Source organism: Myxine glutinosa, chromosome 11, assembly GCF_964187855.1.
Source record: "Myxine glutinosa chromosome 11, kmMyxGlut1.1, whole genome shotgun sequence".
In the NCBI taxonomy this organism is placed as follows: Eukaryota; Metazoa; Chordata; class Myxini; order Myxiniformes; family Myxinidae; genus Myxine; species Myxine glutinosa.
In genome coordinates, this window is record NC_136271.1 from 19,100,251 (window position 1) to 19,118,272 (window position 18,022).

Sequence of the window (18,022 nt, forward strand, 5' to 3'; positions counted from 1 at the left end):
TAGAACTTCTTCTTCGAGCGTTGTTGAGAAAGTAGATGGGAGGGTTGTCCAGTCGGTCTTTTCGGAGAGACATCGTAAGAGTGTGAGATTTGTCAGGATTGAAAGACATGTTCCACTTGTTGGCCCAGTCTGTGATTTTGTCCAGGTCTGCAGAGAGTGAGGAGGCTGCAGACTGCCGATCTGAGGGTTGGGATATGGAGTGGCAGAGAGTGGAGTCATCAGCAAAGAGATAGAGAGGATTTTCCAAGAGAGTCGGAGAGATTTTCCAATGTTCCATGTGTGTGACCAGTTTGTGAGTCATGAGATTAACACAAACAAACTCAAAAGTATGTTATGATTTTGTAAACATCGAGTACAAGCACGAAGGAGGTGTTACTCCAAACCCCACAACCTGTTGACTGAAACATCAGCACATTAGCAATCATGGCATCATTATGGATCATGGCATCATTATGGATTCAATTGGTAATATCAAGTGCATAGCACAATCTGTTTGAGAGTGTGAAACTTCACAACACATAAAGGTTGAAGGGCGGATATGATGATAAGCCGTTACAGAACAGAAATACAGATTTCTAACAACAAGTAAGTGACAAGTGATTTAAAACATATGTATATATAATTTTATAAACAGGAATCAAATTCCTGCGAGGGGCTAAGTGTGAAAAAAGTCTGACTCAATGCGGGGCTCGAACCACGGACCTCCGTTGATTACGTGTCAACAGCCCACTGCGCTATTGAGCCAGCCACAATCTCCTCAGAACTTTTCCATACTTAACACTGCGAGCTTTATCATGGCCGATGTCTTATGTGCCTGCTAAGCAGACCCCGAATGTTAGCGTAAGTATATGCATGCGTATGTATGTGTGAATGAGTAGAAATGCATTGAAGATTAATTCAAATACAATTTTATAAACAGGAATCAAATTCCTGCGAGGGACTAAGTGTGAAAAAAGTCTGACTCAATGCGGAGCTCGAACCATGGACCTCCGTTGATTACGCGTCAACAGCCCACTGCGCTATTGAGCCAGCCGCAATCTCCTCAGAACTTTTCCACACTTAACACTGCGCTCAGGTGTTACGCCAAACCCCACAATCTGTTGACTAAAACAACAGCACATTAGCAATCATGGCATCATTATGGATCATGGTATCATTATGGATTCAATTGGTGATATCAAATGCACAGCACAATCTGTTTGAGATTGTGAAACTTCACAACACATAAAGGTTGAAGGGCAGATATGATGATAAGCCGTTACAGAACAGAAATACAGATTTCTAACAACAAGTAAGTGACAAGTGATTAAAAAAAAAAAAAAAAAAAAAAAAAAAAAAAAATATATATATATATATATATATATATATAATATAATATAATATATATATATATATATATATATATATATATATATATATATATATATATATATATATATAAAATATATATATATATATAAAAAACAAAATAGAAAAAAATACTTTAAAAATACAGAAAGGATATTTTAAATATATAAATAAATAAATAAATTTTAAGCTAAAAAGGTCTAATCCAAATCAGGCTGGTGGGGGGATGGGCGGATTGCGCCCACCACACTCTTTTCTACATATTTCAACATTTTTTTTTTTCGCTTGTCAAGTTTTCATTCTTTTTTTCTGTTGAACTCTTGTGCACATTTTGATCCTAATGTTATAAAAATTGGATCTATGGTTGCTGCGGAATCCATTCCCCCCCCCCTCCCCCCTCCTCCTTTGAGGAGGTTAAACATAACCCGGCTTGATTAGGGTTGAAGGGTAAATTCCAGTTGCAGTGCGTAAACAAAGGACGAGGTGAGAAAACCTATTTTATTCGTCTGTATGGTTTTAAACAGGCTTATTTTTAATGCTTAGCACGAATCATTTAACTGCACTGCATACTGATGTGATCTCTGAGGGTGAAGCAACTCACCAGTGTATTTCAAGTGAAATCCGCCAGTCCCCATGCTGACATCAGAAATGAAGTGGACATACAATTCATTGGAACTGCTGTTTACAAATGTTGGAACAGAGGTACCTGGAGAACAAAAAGGTTCAACACAATTACCCATTCAACATTTGTTAATTACATGCCTGTGTACGTACATGATTAATGGGGTAAAAATGAGCTGCCTTGCATGAGATGCAATTATTGCCAAGAACAGCAAACTACTACAGCCACAAAAGCAATAAATAAATGCATAATTGACACAATTAGCAAGTTATCTAGCATATTGGAAAGGCCTAAAATTAATGTTTTTGGGGAATATTAACTAGATTTCTGCTTTAATGTTACTCCATTGGAGATAATTGAACACAAATAAGGGAAAAATGCAATGAAAAAGATTTTCAACATGTTAGTTTGCAAAAATAAACGATTAAGTATATATATATATATATATATATATATATATATATATATATATATATATATATACTAGCTTGGCTGGGCTCGCAACGCTCGCCTCACCACGTGTGGTTACAGAGGCACGGGCTTATTTTAGCTGAGGATAATGACTGTACCTGAGTTGCTGTGTTGTCATGATTTACACCAATCATCATACAAACAATTATTTTGCACAAATTTATTTGTGGTGTTTGTGATATTACATTTTCTAAGCAATTTTGGTTGAAGATTTAGGTTGAAAAAAAAAAAAAAAAAAAAAAAGAACCCCTAAGCACATACATTCGGGAGGGGTAGGTGCAGACTGGAAGTTTGGGACGATTACACCTCACCACCACATAACTAAAAATACCTCACCTCCACGAAATTAAAAACACCTCACCACCACGTAATTCACAACACCTCACCACCACAAAATGAACAAGAGCAAAAAGTTTTAATTAAAACCAAAGCCGCGTCGATGTTACACAATGCCTAGATGCAGCTGTGCCTATAACGTCGATGTTATAGGCACAGGACATTCCTATTGATTCGATTACTTGATGTTATTTTTGTGCAAAGTGAAAATATATCTCGGCAATTTCCCGTGTGTGGCGACGAATTTTTAATATATCTCGGCATTTTCCCGTCTGTTATTTCAGGCGGTGTATGACTGACCATGCCGCGATTTAAAATATATATATCTCGGCAATTTCCCGTGTGTGGCGACACGTGAACGAAGCTATGCTCCTCTCTCCACATTATTGTGACGACGTATAAATTAAATATTTCATCGTGACGATTGTCATCAAATGGACGAATTTTTAATATATCTCGGCATTTTCCCGTCTGTTATTTCGGGCGGTGTATGACTGACCATGCTGCGATTTAAACAAAATATATATATCTCGGCATTTTCCCGTCTGTTATTTCAGGCGGTGTATGACTGACCATGCCGCGATTTAAAAAAAAAAACTCAATGGACTTGAAGTTACAGGCCTTTGAGAATTCATTTCGTTCTATAAAGGGCAACTTTCATCGGATTTTCCTCCCGTTTTTTTTCAACCGAGTCTAACACTATGTTAGCGACTGTGAAAAATGAAATGATATATCGAATTTGATTTGAAAGAAAACTGTGTGAGAGAGCAAGACACCACGGGCCTACAAAACAGGCCTCAAAGCTATGCGAGTTAATAAAATGGTGGATATTTGTTTATATGAAGCCTCTCCCACAATGGGTGGAGCTATGGTTCCCAGAATGGGTGGTAGCTTTGAGGTTTTGTCTTCTCTGCAAGAACAAGAACAAGAAGAAGAAGAGGAAGAAGAACAAGAACAACAGCAGAGGGCACTCTATGAGCAGCGTCTGCGACGCGGCTAAAAACACTGGGAGTTCTGAGAACAGGGACATCGGGAGATCTGCGGGAGGGAGAGGGCTTGGTGGGAGGAGGCATGGGAATGGGGGGGGGGGGGGATGTGAGAGGTATAAAACACATGGACACTACTAGGACTTCCAGGGAGAGACGTCGGTATTTCAAAAAAGTGGATCTGGGGTGAATTAACGTGGGAAGAAAAGATCAAGGTTTTGGATGGGGGAAGATAAGAGATGGTGGTGAACAGCTGTTTTAAAAACCTGGAGGGAGGAGTGGGATCGAAGAGTGAGGGAGTTTGTTCCAGAGGCGGAAGAAAAGCGGATTGAAAGAATGAAGGTGAGCAGAGAGTCTTGATTTTGGCAGTTTCACCCTAAGCTGGCAGTTCTTGTGCAACCTCTAGGAATATTTGGGGGACAGAGCACAGACAGACCTGGGGGAGCTCGGCCAGAGAGGAGTCGGTAGAAGACAGAAACACCAACAACCTGCCTGCGGTGAGTGAGTTAAAGGCCCACTGAGTTAGCTTCATCGCGGGAGATTCCAATGATTCTGAAAGTTTTGGTTTCAACAGCGTAAAGCCGAGCTAGGTGTGAGGCAGGAGCACCAGCCCAGATGGGAGGACAGTACTCCATTGAGCTGTGGATGAAAGCCTTGTATGTGGTGAGGAGCTCACGTGTGCCGAGGAAGGACTTCGCACGACGGAGGATGCCCAGTTGGCGACTGGCTTTGGAGGCCAGCTTGGAAATGTGTTTTTTCCCAGGAAAGATCATGGCAGATAGTGAGACCCAAAAGCTTGAGTGACAGAACTTCTTGGAGAGGATTGTTCAGAAAGTAGATGGTGGGGTTGTCCAATCGGTCTTTTCGGAGAGACAGAGTAAGAGTGTGAGATTTGTCAGGATTGAAAGACATGTTCCACTTGTTTGACAAGTCTGTGATTTTGTCCAGGTCTGCAGAGAGTGAGGAGGCTGCAGACTGCTGATCTGAGGGATGAGAAATGGAGCGGCAGAGAGTGGAGGCATCAGCAAAGAGATAGAGGATTTTCCAGAGTCGGAAAGATCATTGATGAAGACCAGGAAAAGCACAGGGCCCAGAACACTGCCTTGGGAAACTCCAGCCTGAACACGATGAAGAGATGAGAAAAATCCATTCAGGGCTACATGTTGACTATGACCAGAAAGGAAGTCCGCAAGCCATGCATGGAGATTTCCATGGATACCAAAGGAGGAGGGTTTGGAGAGCAGAGCGGGGTGCCAGACCGTATCGAAGGGATGTGATATGTCAAGGAAGACAGCTTTTATTTCCTGTTTGGCATTGAGGACCTCCATCCATTGTTGAGAAAGCAGAAATAGCATGTCCAGAGTAGAATGACCTGGTCTGAATCCAAATTCATGATCCGAGATCAAGCCATTGGAGAAGAGGAACGATTTGATGTCAGAAGCGATGATTGATTTTTTGACCTTGCTGATTATTGGGAGCAGGCTGATTGGTCTGTAGTTGCAAGGATCTGTTTTTGCACCTTTTTGTGAAAAGCGGTAATGTTGGCTGATTTCCAAGCAGATGGCAGATGACCTTGAGCAAAAGAGAGGGTGAAGAGAACAGAGTGAGGGACCATAGAGCAGCAGAGCAGGATTTTAGGACCGGTGGGCTGATTCCGTCTGGTCCAGTTGCAGAATCAGAGTCGAGGTTTGACAAAAACTTCTCCACCTTGTGAGGAGTCCAGGAGCAGCTAGGTTTGACTGGGTAAGGTGGGTACAGAGAGAGATGGGTTCGGGACACAAGATTTTGAGGCAAATACAGAGTTGAGGCATTCAGCTTTTTCATGTGCGGGGTCAGCTGTGTATCCTTTTGAGGTAAGGGAGGGGATGGAAGATTGAACCCCAGAAACGGAGGGGATGGAAGATGAAGAACAAATACCAGAAACAGATTTGACCAGACGCCACCAAAATTTGGGGGAGGGAGACAGGTTTGAGAGTTCAGTCTTGAGAGTAGAGAGATATTGTTTCCTGGCTTTCCTGGGGGTAGACACACACTTGTTCCAAGCTTTGTGAAAGGAACTGAGATTACCTTCCATTGGATTAGCCTTCCATGAGGTGAAGGCAAGTTGTTTCATGGTAACTGCCTCACCATAAGCTTCAGTGCACCATGGATGGGAGGAAGGGTATGACAACTGAAGATGAGATGGGATAAATCTGTGCATGGGAGAGAGCAGTTTACGTTGGAAGATGTCCCAGGAAGAGTTGATGCCAGAGGCAGTTGAGATGGGAGACCAGTCCAAATGATTGATGGCTGCTTGAAGACCGTGCCAGTCAGCCTGATTGAAATGCCAGACTCGTCGGCGCTGAGAATGGCCAGAGAGATATCCACTTTAACAAGCAAATGATCAGAAGAACCGATTGGAGCAGAAGAAAAGCAGCAGACATTTGCAGGAAAGTTTGTCATAACCAAGTCTAGAAGAGAAGATACTCCATTGACTGAGATCCGGGTCAGGAAATTAACAGATTGTGTCAGTCCCAGTGAGTCACAGAAGTCCTTTGCTGAGGTGCCATGGCTGGTGTGAGAGGAACCCACACACAGCCAGCTGGCATGATGACAGTTGAAGTCGCCACATATGAGAAAGAGAGAGTTGGGATGAGTGGATAGAAGTTGGTCCATGTTGACAGACAGGGAAATGTAAATGGAGTCATCACTGTTTGGAGGACGGTACAGAACACATATGAACAAAAGGTGGGAGCGGAGAGGAAGCAGTAGCCAGAGGTACTCCTGGGGGTGAGGAGGAGAGAGGGCAGTGCAAGGAGAGTGAGGAAGAGAGTTTTTGATAAAGATAGCAACCCCACCACCAGGACGAGGCTCAGGTCTATCATACCGGAGGAGGGAGTAACCAGGAAGAGATATTAAGGAATCAGAGACATCTTGAAGGAGGAAAGTTTCTGTTCAGCAGATTACATCTGGTTTGTCAGAAGCAACCTGTATGGAGAAAAAGAAAAGGATTTAAGACCTCTGACCATTGCTGATGGAGGAGCAATGGCACTTCAAGAGTTCAGTTGTTCGGATGGAATCTAAACTGATGGTCTGATATCAGGATGTTGGAAAACACGAAATCATTGACATCAACATCTATGATAAATTCCATGAGTTTGCTTATAAATGGAAGTAAGCATACTGTCCTGTAGTTGAGAGGATCTGTTTGTGTACCCTCTTTGTGGACAGCAGTGATGTTTGCTCATTTCTGGGCAGATGTTATGTGTCTGACACAGGACAGACAGGAGTGTAGACAGAGCGGAAGCAAGAGCAGCAGAGTAAGATATGAGAACATGGGCACTGATGCTATCTGGGCTATTCACTGCGGCAGCGTTAAGGCTGGCACAAAATTTTCCACCAACTTGGGTGAGGACACAAGTTCAGTCTTCTTCTTCTTTTGTATACAGCATGAGGCTGTGGGGTAGCATCATTGGATGAGGGTGCAGTTGTGCCACTGATGTAATGCCATCTGCAGGCGAGAGCGCGAATTTGCAATTTGAATGCCTGAAATGATGAATGATGAATCACCTTGCCTGTGAAACACCGAAATGACAGTTTATATCTGGGCCGAGATTCAAACCCAGGCGAGGCAACTTAGAGGTGAGTGTGCATACCTCCAGATCATCCTGCCGGACCACAGAGTTCAGTTGACAGTCAGTACGAGTTAGAATCTACGTAATTATTATGTACACAAATATGGTGGAATGTTTGACTTCTCCTCCCCTCCCTCACTCCCCACACTCACTCGAAAGGCTCTTCTCTCTCCACTCATCCCACACTCCCTGAAGGCATCACTGGTATCCACTAAGCATTACTCGCACTTCCATTCCAAATTGGAATGGCACTGTTGCTGCCCATGTGCTCTGTGCAAGGTGCTTTGCTTCAAACGACCTCAATGATTCCTCTTTTGTCGGTAAGTCGAGAGTTTTTCATTTGACACAATGTCCTTATTTCCTTCACCGCAGTGCTTTTCAGCACCAACCCATTGTTGAAGACCGGTACGATGTGGAATCTTCTTCAATAAATAACGAAATCCATGTTAAGAGAAGAGATATTGAGTGATTGTTTGTGCAGTACCTCTTGCTCTTCAAAATATACTTCATTGCACGAATTCAAATTAGGGTCAGACGAGTATGTGAAACCATATCATGTTATTATTACAGTTTGGTAATCTATTGTAATTGGTGTGCAGTGAACTTGTCGGCAACCTTTTCCAACCGTCATGGTTTTGTTGGCCTACTGTATGAGAAATACTATACTTGAGTGATCACTTGATACAAATATTCATCTTGCTACTGCAGATGGGTTCTGGAGTACAAAATGAATTTTATTTAACAAACGGAACGACCATGTCTGCTGAGATGGAACCTCTTTTAGAGGCCATTTTCCCCCGCAGGGCAGGGGTTGGCCTTTTTCGGGCACCGTGGTCCCCTTTTTTGAAGCAATGTTTTATGGCCGAATGCCCTTCCTGCCACCAACCCTGTTGGCCGCCTCTTGCGACACACAGGGATGAACTGGTACTCAATTTGGCGACCTCGGAAGGACGACAGGCTGAGTCAATCCCCCTGGCGTTAATTCAGCGATGACCGGGATTCGAACCCAGGATCCGAGGATCCCAAGCCGGCACCCTAACCGCTAAGCCAACACCATGCTCGTGTCTGCTGAGATGGAAAAACAAAATCAAAGTAAATTAGAAATACTGAACTATGAGCAGAGAACCACAACCACACTGCACCACCGTCCCTACCAGGGGCAATCCACCACCACTTTATCCAATTCAAGTGTCACAGCAACACTGAATATAACTATATATGTTGTGAAGACCAAGACCAAAGGGATATCTCAGAAACACAGAAAAAGGCAATAGGTTTGAAACTTTGGACCCCAATACGCCAGCTTTTTTGTATTCCCAATCAGGATACAATGATCATTTTACACATCAAATGATGCATGCAAGCATTCCTTCATTTCTCATGGGAAATAGACTATGAGAGAGTCAATGACTTGTTGACTCAATGGCTCAAAGCAGACACAGAAGAGGAGGGCCCGTAATGAGGCATGCTGTCAACCCTGCACTTGACCCCCATATGCAATTAGTAAGTTTGTAAGTTCATTGGCAACTTACTCTTTAAAATATACCACAAGGATTCATTTTAACCAGACCCGGTGGCCTACTCATTAGAGTATCCGCCTGTGTCTGGGAGATCGGTGAGTCGAACGGCAACCGAGCCATTCCGAAATTCGTTAAAAAATGGCATGTGCTGCTTCTTTGCTTGATGCTCAGCATTTCTAAAAAGATAGAGCAAAGACAAACAGCCATAGGTTGGCAGCCATTACATACTGTTGGAGGCTGTTCGGCCCATTAAGCCCATCGACCAATCAATTAATTAATATAAAACATTCAGGCCCAAAGTTTAGGCAGTTCTCCAGGTGATAAATTGGACTTATGTCCTCTTTGACTTGCCTGGTGTGAGCTGTTAGGCCCTTGTAAGGGAACTCACTTTCATATTTCAGGAAGATTAAGAGAATACAGTCAAATTAAGTTGGGGTGCACTCGTAACATATTAAGCATCTCATCACTAACGTTAAAAACTCATGTTCAACATCAGGCAAGTCAACAAGGAGATAGGTCCAATTTATCACTTGAAGAACTTTGGGCGAATTTATCACCTGAAGAAATGCCTAAACTTTGGGCCTTAATCATTAAAATGAATTAATTTGAACTTTTTTTTGAAAAGAGCATTTGGACCTCACAAAAATTGGAAGTACATTATTATAATTAAAACCTTGTGTGGAACAAAGGATGTCGGGGAGAACAACCTCAAAATGACCTCAATCCTGAGTATTTTTTTTGAAACCTGTTTGAGGAAGAATGAGGGGAATGTTTTAAGCAGCAGCAGCAACAACAACAACAACAACAACAACAACAACAACAATAATGAAATTCAAGCAGAATTGCAAAAGTGAGAGTATGGCCCACAGAGGGGTATAACTGGGGCAGCTTCAGATGGATGCAATTAGATTCGGATTATTGCTCAATACGTTATGACTCAAGGGGGCAAGTGACCAGATGTCCAGATCCCATCTCGATGCTACTGGGACATTTTTGCATGCACAGGTTGGCAGGCGGCGGCTCTCAGAAATGGGAGCTGTCGTGCACCGTCCAGGAGGCGTGGAGCACCGGGCATGGCTCCCAGTGAGAAGTGAAATGCCTGAGAAGGCAAAGCCAATTCAGCAGCAGGCAAGAAAATGCTCAGGCGCAGCTTAACGAGAGGTGACGGCAGATAAATTAAAATGCATCGGTCGCCTCTGGCGATGGCAGCATTTCATTTGGCAGCTGTGAGGCCCAACCGCGTCATGCAGTCAGCACCAATGCCTTTGGGGAACACAAGAATTTGGACCGGTGGAAATATTGAGTCACAACATGGTAACTTGGAAAGAACAGGCAGCAAAGCCAGACACTTATTACAAAATGGGGCATTGTGCTTCTACGTGCTTCTATTGTGCTTCTATTTGTGCTTCTACGCAGGATAAAAACTTGGAATAATTTGCACGAAATTCAGATTTGATTTAGAAATGCAACTTAATTGTCTGAATTTGCCTGATAAAGCTTCAAATCGGACAAAATGAAATGCACACATGCACGCTGTTGCCCTCAGAGTGATCAGTTGCTCTAATGTTTCATACCTTGCTCCAGCTCCAGGTTTCTAGTTGCAGATTTTCCCACCAACTCTCGAATAACAAATAGCAATCTCCAATCCTCAGGTAAACATGTCGCTTTGCATCTTCCTGCCGACTAACCCTCTTCGAAATACCTCTCAACCCCTTTTGCAACGATTTTTTAAAATACAAATTCTGAAGGTCGTAGAAGAAGTGAAGGGCAAACATACAGTGGGAAGGTAAGGGTTTGCAGGTGAGAGATTCAAGTAGGAGCAGTATCGAACCACCTTTGGAGGCCATTTTTCCCCGCAGGGCGGGGGTTGGCCTTTTCCGGGGACCGTGGTCCCCTTTTTGAAGCAATGTTTTATGGCCGGATGCCCTACCTGCCGCCAACCCTGTTGGCCGCCTCTTGTGACACACAGGGAATTACCAGTGAACTGGTCCTCAATTTGCGGACCTCTGAAGGATAACACCTGAGTCTACCCCCCTGGCGTTAATTCAGCGATCGACCGGGATTCGAACCCAGGATCCTGGGATCCCAAACCGGCACCCTAACCGCTAAGTCAACGCCAGGCTCAAGTAGGAGCAGTACGTAAACCTCAAAGGTAAACAAGATTAAATAAGATGATTCTGAGATGACAACTTAAATGACCGGCAGAGCACGTTGTTGGGCAGAAGCTGCCACAGATGAGGGGGGAAGGAGATGATCGAAGATTGAAGTGGAGATGTCGGTCAGGATCTTTGGAGACAAACAATGAGTGGGTTGTGGGATGAGTATATTCCATTAAGCAGGATGAGAGAGGGATGGATGATGTGCAGTTGGGTGTAAGAGCAGAATCAAGGAGGGGCAGGAAAATAAATAAAAACAACACAGACACGACGTGTCAGTGTTGGGATCAAGTCGGGTGACCGAGCATCCATTTTCGACATATCAATGATTCTGAGACATTTGAAGTTTGCATTGTGAAGAAGTGCCAGGTGGGAGAAAGGGGCTCCTGCCCAAAGTGGGAGGCCATACTTCATAGAGCTCCTCACAAAGGCCTCACGTGCTATCAAGCCCCAAAGGAATGTCTCGATCATGCGGTGCATGCCAAGAAAGCATTTGCTTTTACGCCAGCCATGGATTTTGATCTACCAAGGCAGGATATTTGGTTAATAGTGAGGCCAAGAAGCTCAATCGAATTGGCCTTTGTAAGTGGATGGCCAAAGAATGATTGATGGGACTTAAGGTGAAATCCTCGAGAGATATTTCGATAAAATGAGAGTATTCTGGGTTGAGGGACGTGCCTGAGTATGCTCGACAAAGCTTTACTATTACGGAGGTCAGTATATCGGTTTTTCTCTGTTCTAAGAATGAGAAACTGCAGCCCAGGAAGTGTCCTCAGCAAAGTGATACAGCTCGTTATTCAACATGCAAAGGTCATCAATTATTGGGCAACAACGATGCCTGAGAGAACAGCAACTCCCAAAAGGAGAGTCAATGAGACAAAAACAATATAATGCAAAAATTGCTTGCACATACGGAAGGAAGCACTACTTGTGAAATCCGTAGATTCCAGCTGCCAAAGGTTAAACGCTCGGAGGGAAAAGCAGGAAGACAAATGATGGTGAGCACTCAATATATATCTAGAGGGATTGCTTTGACCAACTTTAGATATTGGGCTTCCATCCATTACTGGGTTAGAGAAAGCATAATGTCTCGGGTTGAGTTATGTAACTGGTCAAAAATCCAAACCGGTGATATATAAGCGAGTTAGACCAAACCGGTGATGTGCGTTTAGTGAACTGGAGATGAATCTTATCTCTGCCAAGAGAATCGCTTCCATTATTTCAAGAAGGAGACCAATCGAGAGTTGATCAGATTTGTTTTCTTATGATTTTTTTTTTTATGTTTAAAGCTCCAGGCACGGACTATATAGTCCCCATCGAGGCCAGGCCTTAAATAAAAGAGCTGCGTTGATAGAACAGTGAAGAAAGAGAGAATAGTCCAAGAGTTTTTGAGGAAGTAAAAAAAAAAATCTGCTTTTTGAAAAGGGGAAGATTGTAAGGGTTTGGAAATACACGGGAAGGTAAAAAGTTCCAAAGAATAACATTTGAGAATAGCATTAGCCACCGTCCATGCATGATCAGGCAATAAAAAATGAAGGGCTTAGAGAAGAAGAGAGAGAAAGGAGGAACCAGTTCAGCAGAGAAAGTTTTGATGGTATGAGCACCATTGCTGTAAGATCGTTGGAGATGAGGCCTCAAGCAGACTGGCAGTCTCTCGACTTTGCTAAAGATGTTCATCATGGAAGAGGTGTACTCCAAGGGTAAAATGGGGAGTGAAGTGAGCGAGGAGAGGAAGACATTATTACATGTGGAAATGTGATCAGCTTTCAAGACAAAAACACATGTTTGTCCTGAGCAGTGTTCTTCGGTGAATGAAAGAAATAAAATAGAGAACACATTAGGTCTGAATTATTTCAATGACCAGTTATTTATTTTTTTGGGATACAACATCGAGGCTCCTGTAAGAGCTAACATTGATCACAAAAAGACAAACTGACACATAAAACATATGATAAAGGGAGCGGGAGACAAGATGGAGAGCAGGGACATCAGGAGATTTTAGCTCTTTCACGAGCCTCGATTCAGTATACAAAAAAAAAAAAAAAAAAAATCTGTGGAAGGGAGAGGGCTTGGGGGGAGGAGTCATGGGAAAGGGGGGAGGAGAAGCATAGGAAAGGGGGTGGGGGGTGGGAGAGGTATAAAAAAACACATGGACACTGCTAGGACTTCCAAGAAAGAAGTCGGTATTTCAAAAAAGTGGATCTGGGGTGAATTAACGGGGGTAGAAAAGATCAAGGTTTTGGATGCGGGAAGATAAGAGATGGTGGTGAACAGCTGTTTTAAAGACCTGGAGGGAGGAGTGGGATTGAAGAGAGTGAGGGAGTTTGTTCCAGACGCGGGAGAAAAGAGGAATGAAAGGGTGAAGGTGAGCAGAGAGTCTTGATTTTGGCAGTTTAACAATAAGAGGGTTGCTGGCAGATCTTGTGTGTCCTGAAGGAATATTTGGGGGACTGAGCCCAGAGAGACCTGGGGGGGGGGGGGGGGGGCAAGGCCGGAGAGGAGTCGGTAGAAGACAGAAAGTTCGGTCGGTAGAAGACAGTTCTTGAAGCATGAGAAAAAGAAGAGTTCAGCGTTCGTTCTGAGTCTTGGAGTTGGGTGGTTCAAACCCCAGCCGAGTCCTATAGTCTACGTCGAATATGCCCCTTTGAGGAAGATTTGTGCACTTTTGAGTACAAATATGCACTTTTGCACACAACTATTTTGAACTCTGCTCCTTCATACAAGATCAGGAAACACCTTGTCTGGCCCATGCAAGCAAGTAAAATTGATCAGCAACAATGGCAACCATTTTTATGTTTTCAGGTTGGCCATCTAGCTTTCCGTCCGTCCGTGATAGGTTTTCATGACCGCGGTAACTTGAGAACGGCTGAAGGGATCTTAGTCAAACGTGGTGCAGGTATGCATAATGACGTAAAGAATAACTGATTAGATTTTGGGGTCAAGAGGTCAAAAGCCAAATGTCAGAGGTCATGCTCTGTAAAAATCCTGTTACCGCGATAACTTGTGATGGGATTCTGACCAAAATTTGGTACAAGTATGTATTATGATGCAATGATGAACTGATTTGATTTTGGGGGCAAGAGGTCAAAAGTTAAAGTCTGTAAAGGTTTATAACTTGAGAACGGCTGAAGGGATCTAATTCAAACTTGGTACAGGTATGTATAATGATGTAAAGATCAACTGATTAGATTTTGGGGTCAAGCGGTCAAAGGTCAAATGTCAGACGCCCCCATCAGGTTAAAAATTATGTTACTGAGCTAACTTGTGAACCAGTCATGAGATTTTCACCAAACTTGGTATAATCATATGTGATGATGAAAATATAAACGGATTCGATTTTGGGGTCAAGAGGTCAAAGATCAGAGGTCATGTTAAGTTACAATTATTTCGTTACTGCAATAATTTAAGAACCCTGAAGGGATCCAAGTCAAACTTGCTACAAGTATGTATAATGATGTAAACATGAACTGATTAGATTTTGGGATCAAGAAGTCAAAGGTCAGGAGGTCATTTTAAATGGTGAAATGGTGAAATGGGGATGGTGAAAAGTATTTTTTTTTAATGAAATCACTCTTTCGTGCCTACGCCTTGGTAGCTATTTGAAAGGTAATATTAAATTATCCCTGGCCCAATTAGTTCGTGGGTAGAGGGAAGGGTTTTAGTTCCGGGCAATGCCGAGTACCCCTGCTCGTGTGAGTTGCCGAGGCAGTTCCATTGGTTATGGAGTACAATCCTGGATGGGTCGCCACTCTGACGCAGGATACTTGAATGGCTCATTGATACCCCAGTTCATACCCCAGTAAGCTGGTACTCATTTTTCCGACCTCAGAAGGATGACAGGCTGAGACAACCAACCTGGTGATATTTCAACGGCTCAACAAAGGCTCAGACTGAAGACCGTAAGATCTTAAGCCAGCCACCTTGACCGTTAAGCCAACACCAAGCATAAACTCATTGTTTCAAAACGTATTATCGAACATTCCTCCCTTTAAAAGGTGGAATAGAAGTGAGTTTTGGGAGGGATGGTGGTGGTGTCAGATAGTTAAGGGAGCTGGGGAGATTTGGGGGTAAAGGGCTTGGGAGGACAGCCTGGAAGTGACGTCAAATCATCAAAACACCAAAAGATAATTTTATTGTATAAAGACTTTCCCCTCTGTATTAAAATGCTTTGATTAACTGAACATCAGCTAATCAATCACACATATTCATAGCTGGGAAGCTTATTTTAACTGTAATTTTTCTTTTTTCAATTTCGAAATGTATGTTTTATAAGTTCCAGTCATTGTGGTATTGTGAGATATCTCTCCAGCTCCATGATCTGTGGATGAGGAGGGACCTGAAAATCTCATCCATTAACACAGCGGTGGTCTTTTTATTTACATTACCTTTCCTTCATTTTCCTGTTCTGTGGATTCTGAGTTTTTGTATTATGAGCCACTAGTTTCAATGAGAACTAGAACGGCACTCAGTAGAGAGCATACCTCCGCCAAGTGAACAGTTTACGTTTTGTATCCCAGAGTAGACCAGAAAGTCACAATACAGAATCATATTGAAACAAAATCATCCTTCCACAACTTTTTGAGATATCATGCTATGTATCGTTTTTGGCCCTATCTCCCAATGGTGAAGAATAACTTTAAAAATGCTACTAGCCGTATCCGAATCCTGATCTTAACTAAAACCTAATCATACACTACCTCTCTGCCAAATTTCGTCCAGATGCGTCTACAACCTTTTGAGATATCTTGTTCACAAACAAACAGACAGACAGACAGACAGGGGTGAAAACATAACCTCCATCCACCTTTGGTGGCGTGGAATGAATGAATGAATGAATGATCGTTTTAAGGCCATATTCCACGCTAGAGCGGGGGTTAGCCTTGCGGGCCCCATGACAATCATGGTTCCCTGTTTGAGGCAATGTTTTTATGGCCAGATGCCCTTCCTGACGCCAACCCTTGGTCACCTCTTACGATGCGCAGGGATACGGTGTACCTATTCTAAATCGGGGTACACACGGGGATCATTCATCCCAGCAAGCTGGTACTCAATTTGCCGACCTCGGAAGGATGACAGGCTGAGTCAACCCCCCTGGTGTTAATTCAGCGATCGGCCGGGATTCGAACCGAGGATCCTAGGATCCCAAGCCGGCACCTAACCGCTAAGCGAATACCAGGCGTGGGTAACAAGAAAATGAACTAATCCAAAAAGTACCAACAAATTGTTTTTAGCTCACCTGGAACATACTTCTGGGGAGCTTATGGGTTAGAGCGTCATCAGTCCATCAGTCAGTCAGTCAGTCCATAAACACTTCCAACTTCTTTTCTGAAACCGGTGATGGGGTTGTGACCAAACTTGGCACACATTAATATTTGGTATGTTGCAACTGAAGTTTGTTCATGGCATTTAAAAAAAAATCGGGGTCTAAGGGTACCGGGGGTCAAAGTGGCTCCAGGTTTGACCCGCCCAATATAGGTATTTGCTTTTTCCTCTGAAGCTACACACACAATTTCGATGAAACTTGACCACAACCTTCATCACTAGTGATGTACCAGAGTTTGTTCACGGCATTATAAAAATCTGGGTCTGAGGGGATCTATGGGGGAGGGGGTTCGAATAATAAAGTAATAACAACACTAATGGCATTGGTTTTATATTAATGTTATAACAAAACAAAATAAATACTGATAATTTCCCGTCCCCAAGAGTTATTTCCTCCTTGAACAAACGCCACCGTATTAATGTGTATAAATAGCTTATCGTGCCATTTGGTGGGGAACCCCAACCAGAAGTAAAAATATTATAAACTGTAAAGTGGGGTAACTTTGGACACTGCCAGTGCGACTTTGAACACTTGTTACAAGGTTCAATCGGATGATTTTTTTACCATAAAAATCATCCGAATGAACCTTGTAATAAGCGTTCAAAGTCACCCCGGCAGTGTTCAGAGTCACCCCGGCAGTGTTCAGAGTCACCCCGGCAGTGTTCAGAGTCACCCCGGCAGTGTTCAGAGTCACCCCGGCAGTGTTCAGAGTCACCCCGGCAGTGTTCAGAGTCACCCCGGCAGTGTTCAGAGTCACCCCGGCAGTGTTCAGAGTCACCCCGGCAGTGTTCAGAGTCACCCCGGCAGTGTTCAGAGTCACCCCGGCAGTGTTCAGAGTCACCCCGGCAGTGTTCAGAGTCACCCCGGCAGTGTTCAGAGTCACCCCGGCAGTGTTCAGAGTCACCCCGGCAGTGTTCAGAGTCACCCCGGCAGTGTTCAGAGTCACCCCCGCAGTGTTCAGAGTCACCCCGGCAGTGTTCAGAGTCACCCCGGCAGTGTTCAGAGTCACCCCGGCAGTGTTCAGAGTCACCCCGGCAGTGTTCAGAGTCACCCCGGCAGTGTTCAGAGTCACCCCGGCAGTGTTCAGAGTCACCCCGGCAGTGTTCAGAGTCACCCCGGCAGTGTTCAGAGTCACCCCGGCAGTGTTCAGAGTCACCCCGGCAGTGTTCAGAGTCACCCCGGCAGTGTTCAGAGTCACCCCGGCAGTGTTCAGAGTCACCCCGGCAGTGTTCAGAGTCACCCCGGCAGTGTTCAGAGTCACCCCGGCAGTGTTCAGAGTCACCCCGGCAGTGTTCAGAGTCACCCCGGCAGTGTTCAGAGTCACCCCGGCAGTGTTCAGAGTCACCCCGGCAGTGTTCAGAGTCACCCCGGCAGTGTTCAGAGTCACCCCGGCAGTGTTCAGAGTCACCCCGGCAGTGTTCAGAGTCACCCCGGCAGTGTTCAGAGTCACCCCGGCAGTGTTCAGAGTCACCCCGGCAGTGTTCAGAGTCACCCCCGCAGTGTTCAGAGTCACCCAGGTAGTGTTCAGAGTCACCCCGGCAGTGTTCAGAGTCACCCCGGCAGTGTTCAGAGTCACCCCGGCAGTGTTCAGAGTCACCCCGGCAGTGTTCAGAGTCACCCCGGCAGTGTTCAGAGTCACCCCGGCAG

At 44.1% G+C, this 18,022-nt stretch overlaps 1 protein-coding gene across 1 annotated transcript in view; it reads right to left on the reverse strand.

The window, feature by feature from the left end:
- LOC137436088 (CUB and sushi domain-containing protein 3-like) overlaps window positions 1-18,022 on the reverse strand; it is a 1,358,203-nt gene that overhangs the window by 335,305 nt on the left and 1,004,876 nt on the right. Inside the window, exon 37 of the mRNA XM_078786463.1 lies at window positions 1,949-2,053. Coding sequence (XP_078642589.1) covers window positions 1,949-2,053 — 105 coding nt within the window. The remainder of the gene's footprint in view (window positions 1-1,948; window positions 2,054-18,022) is intronic.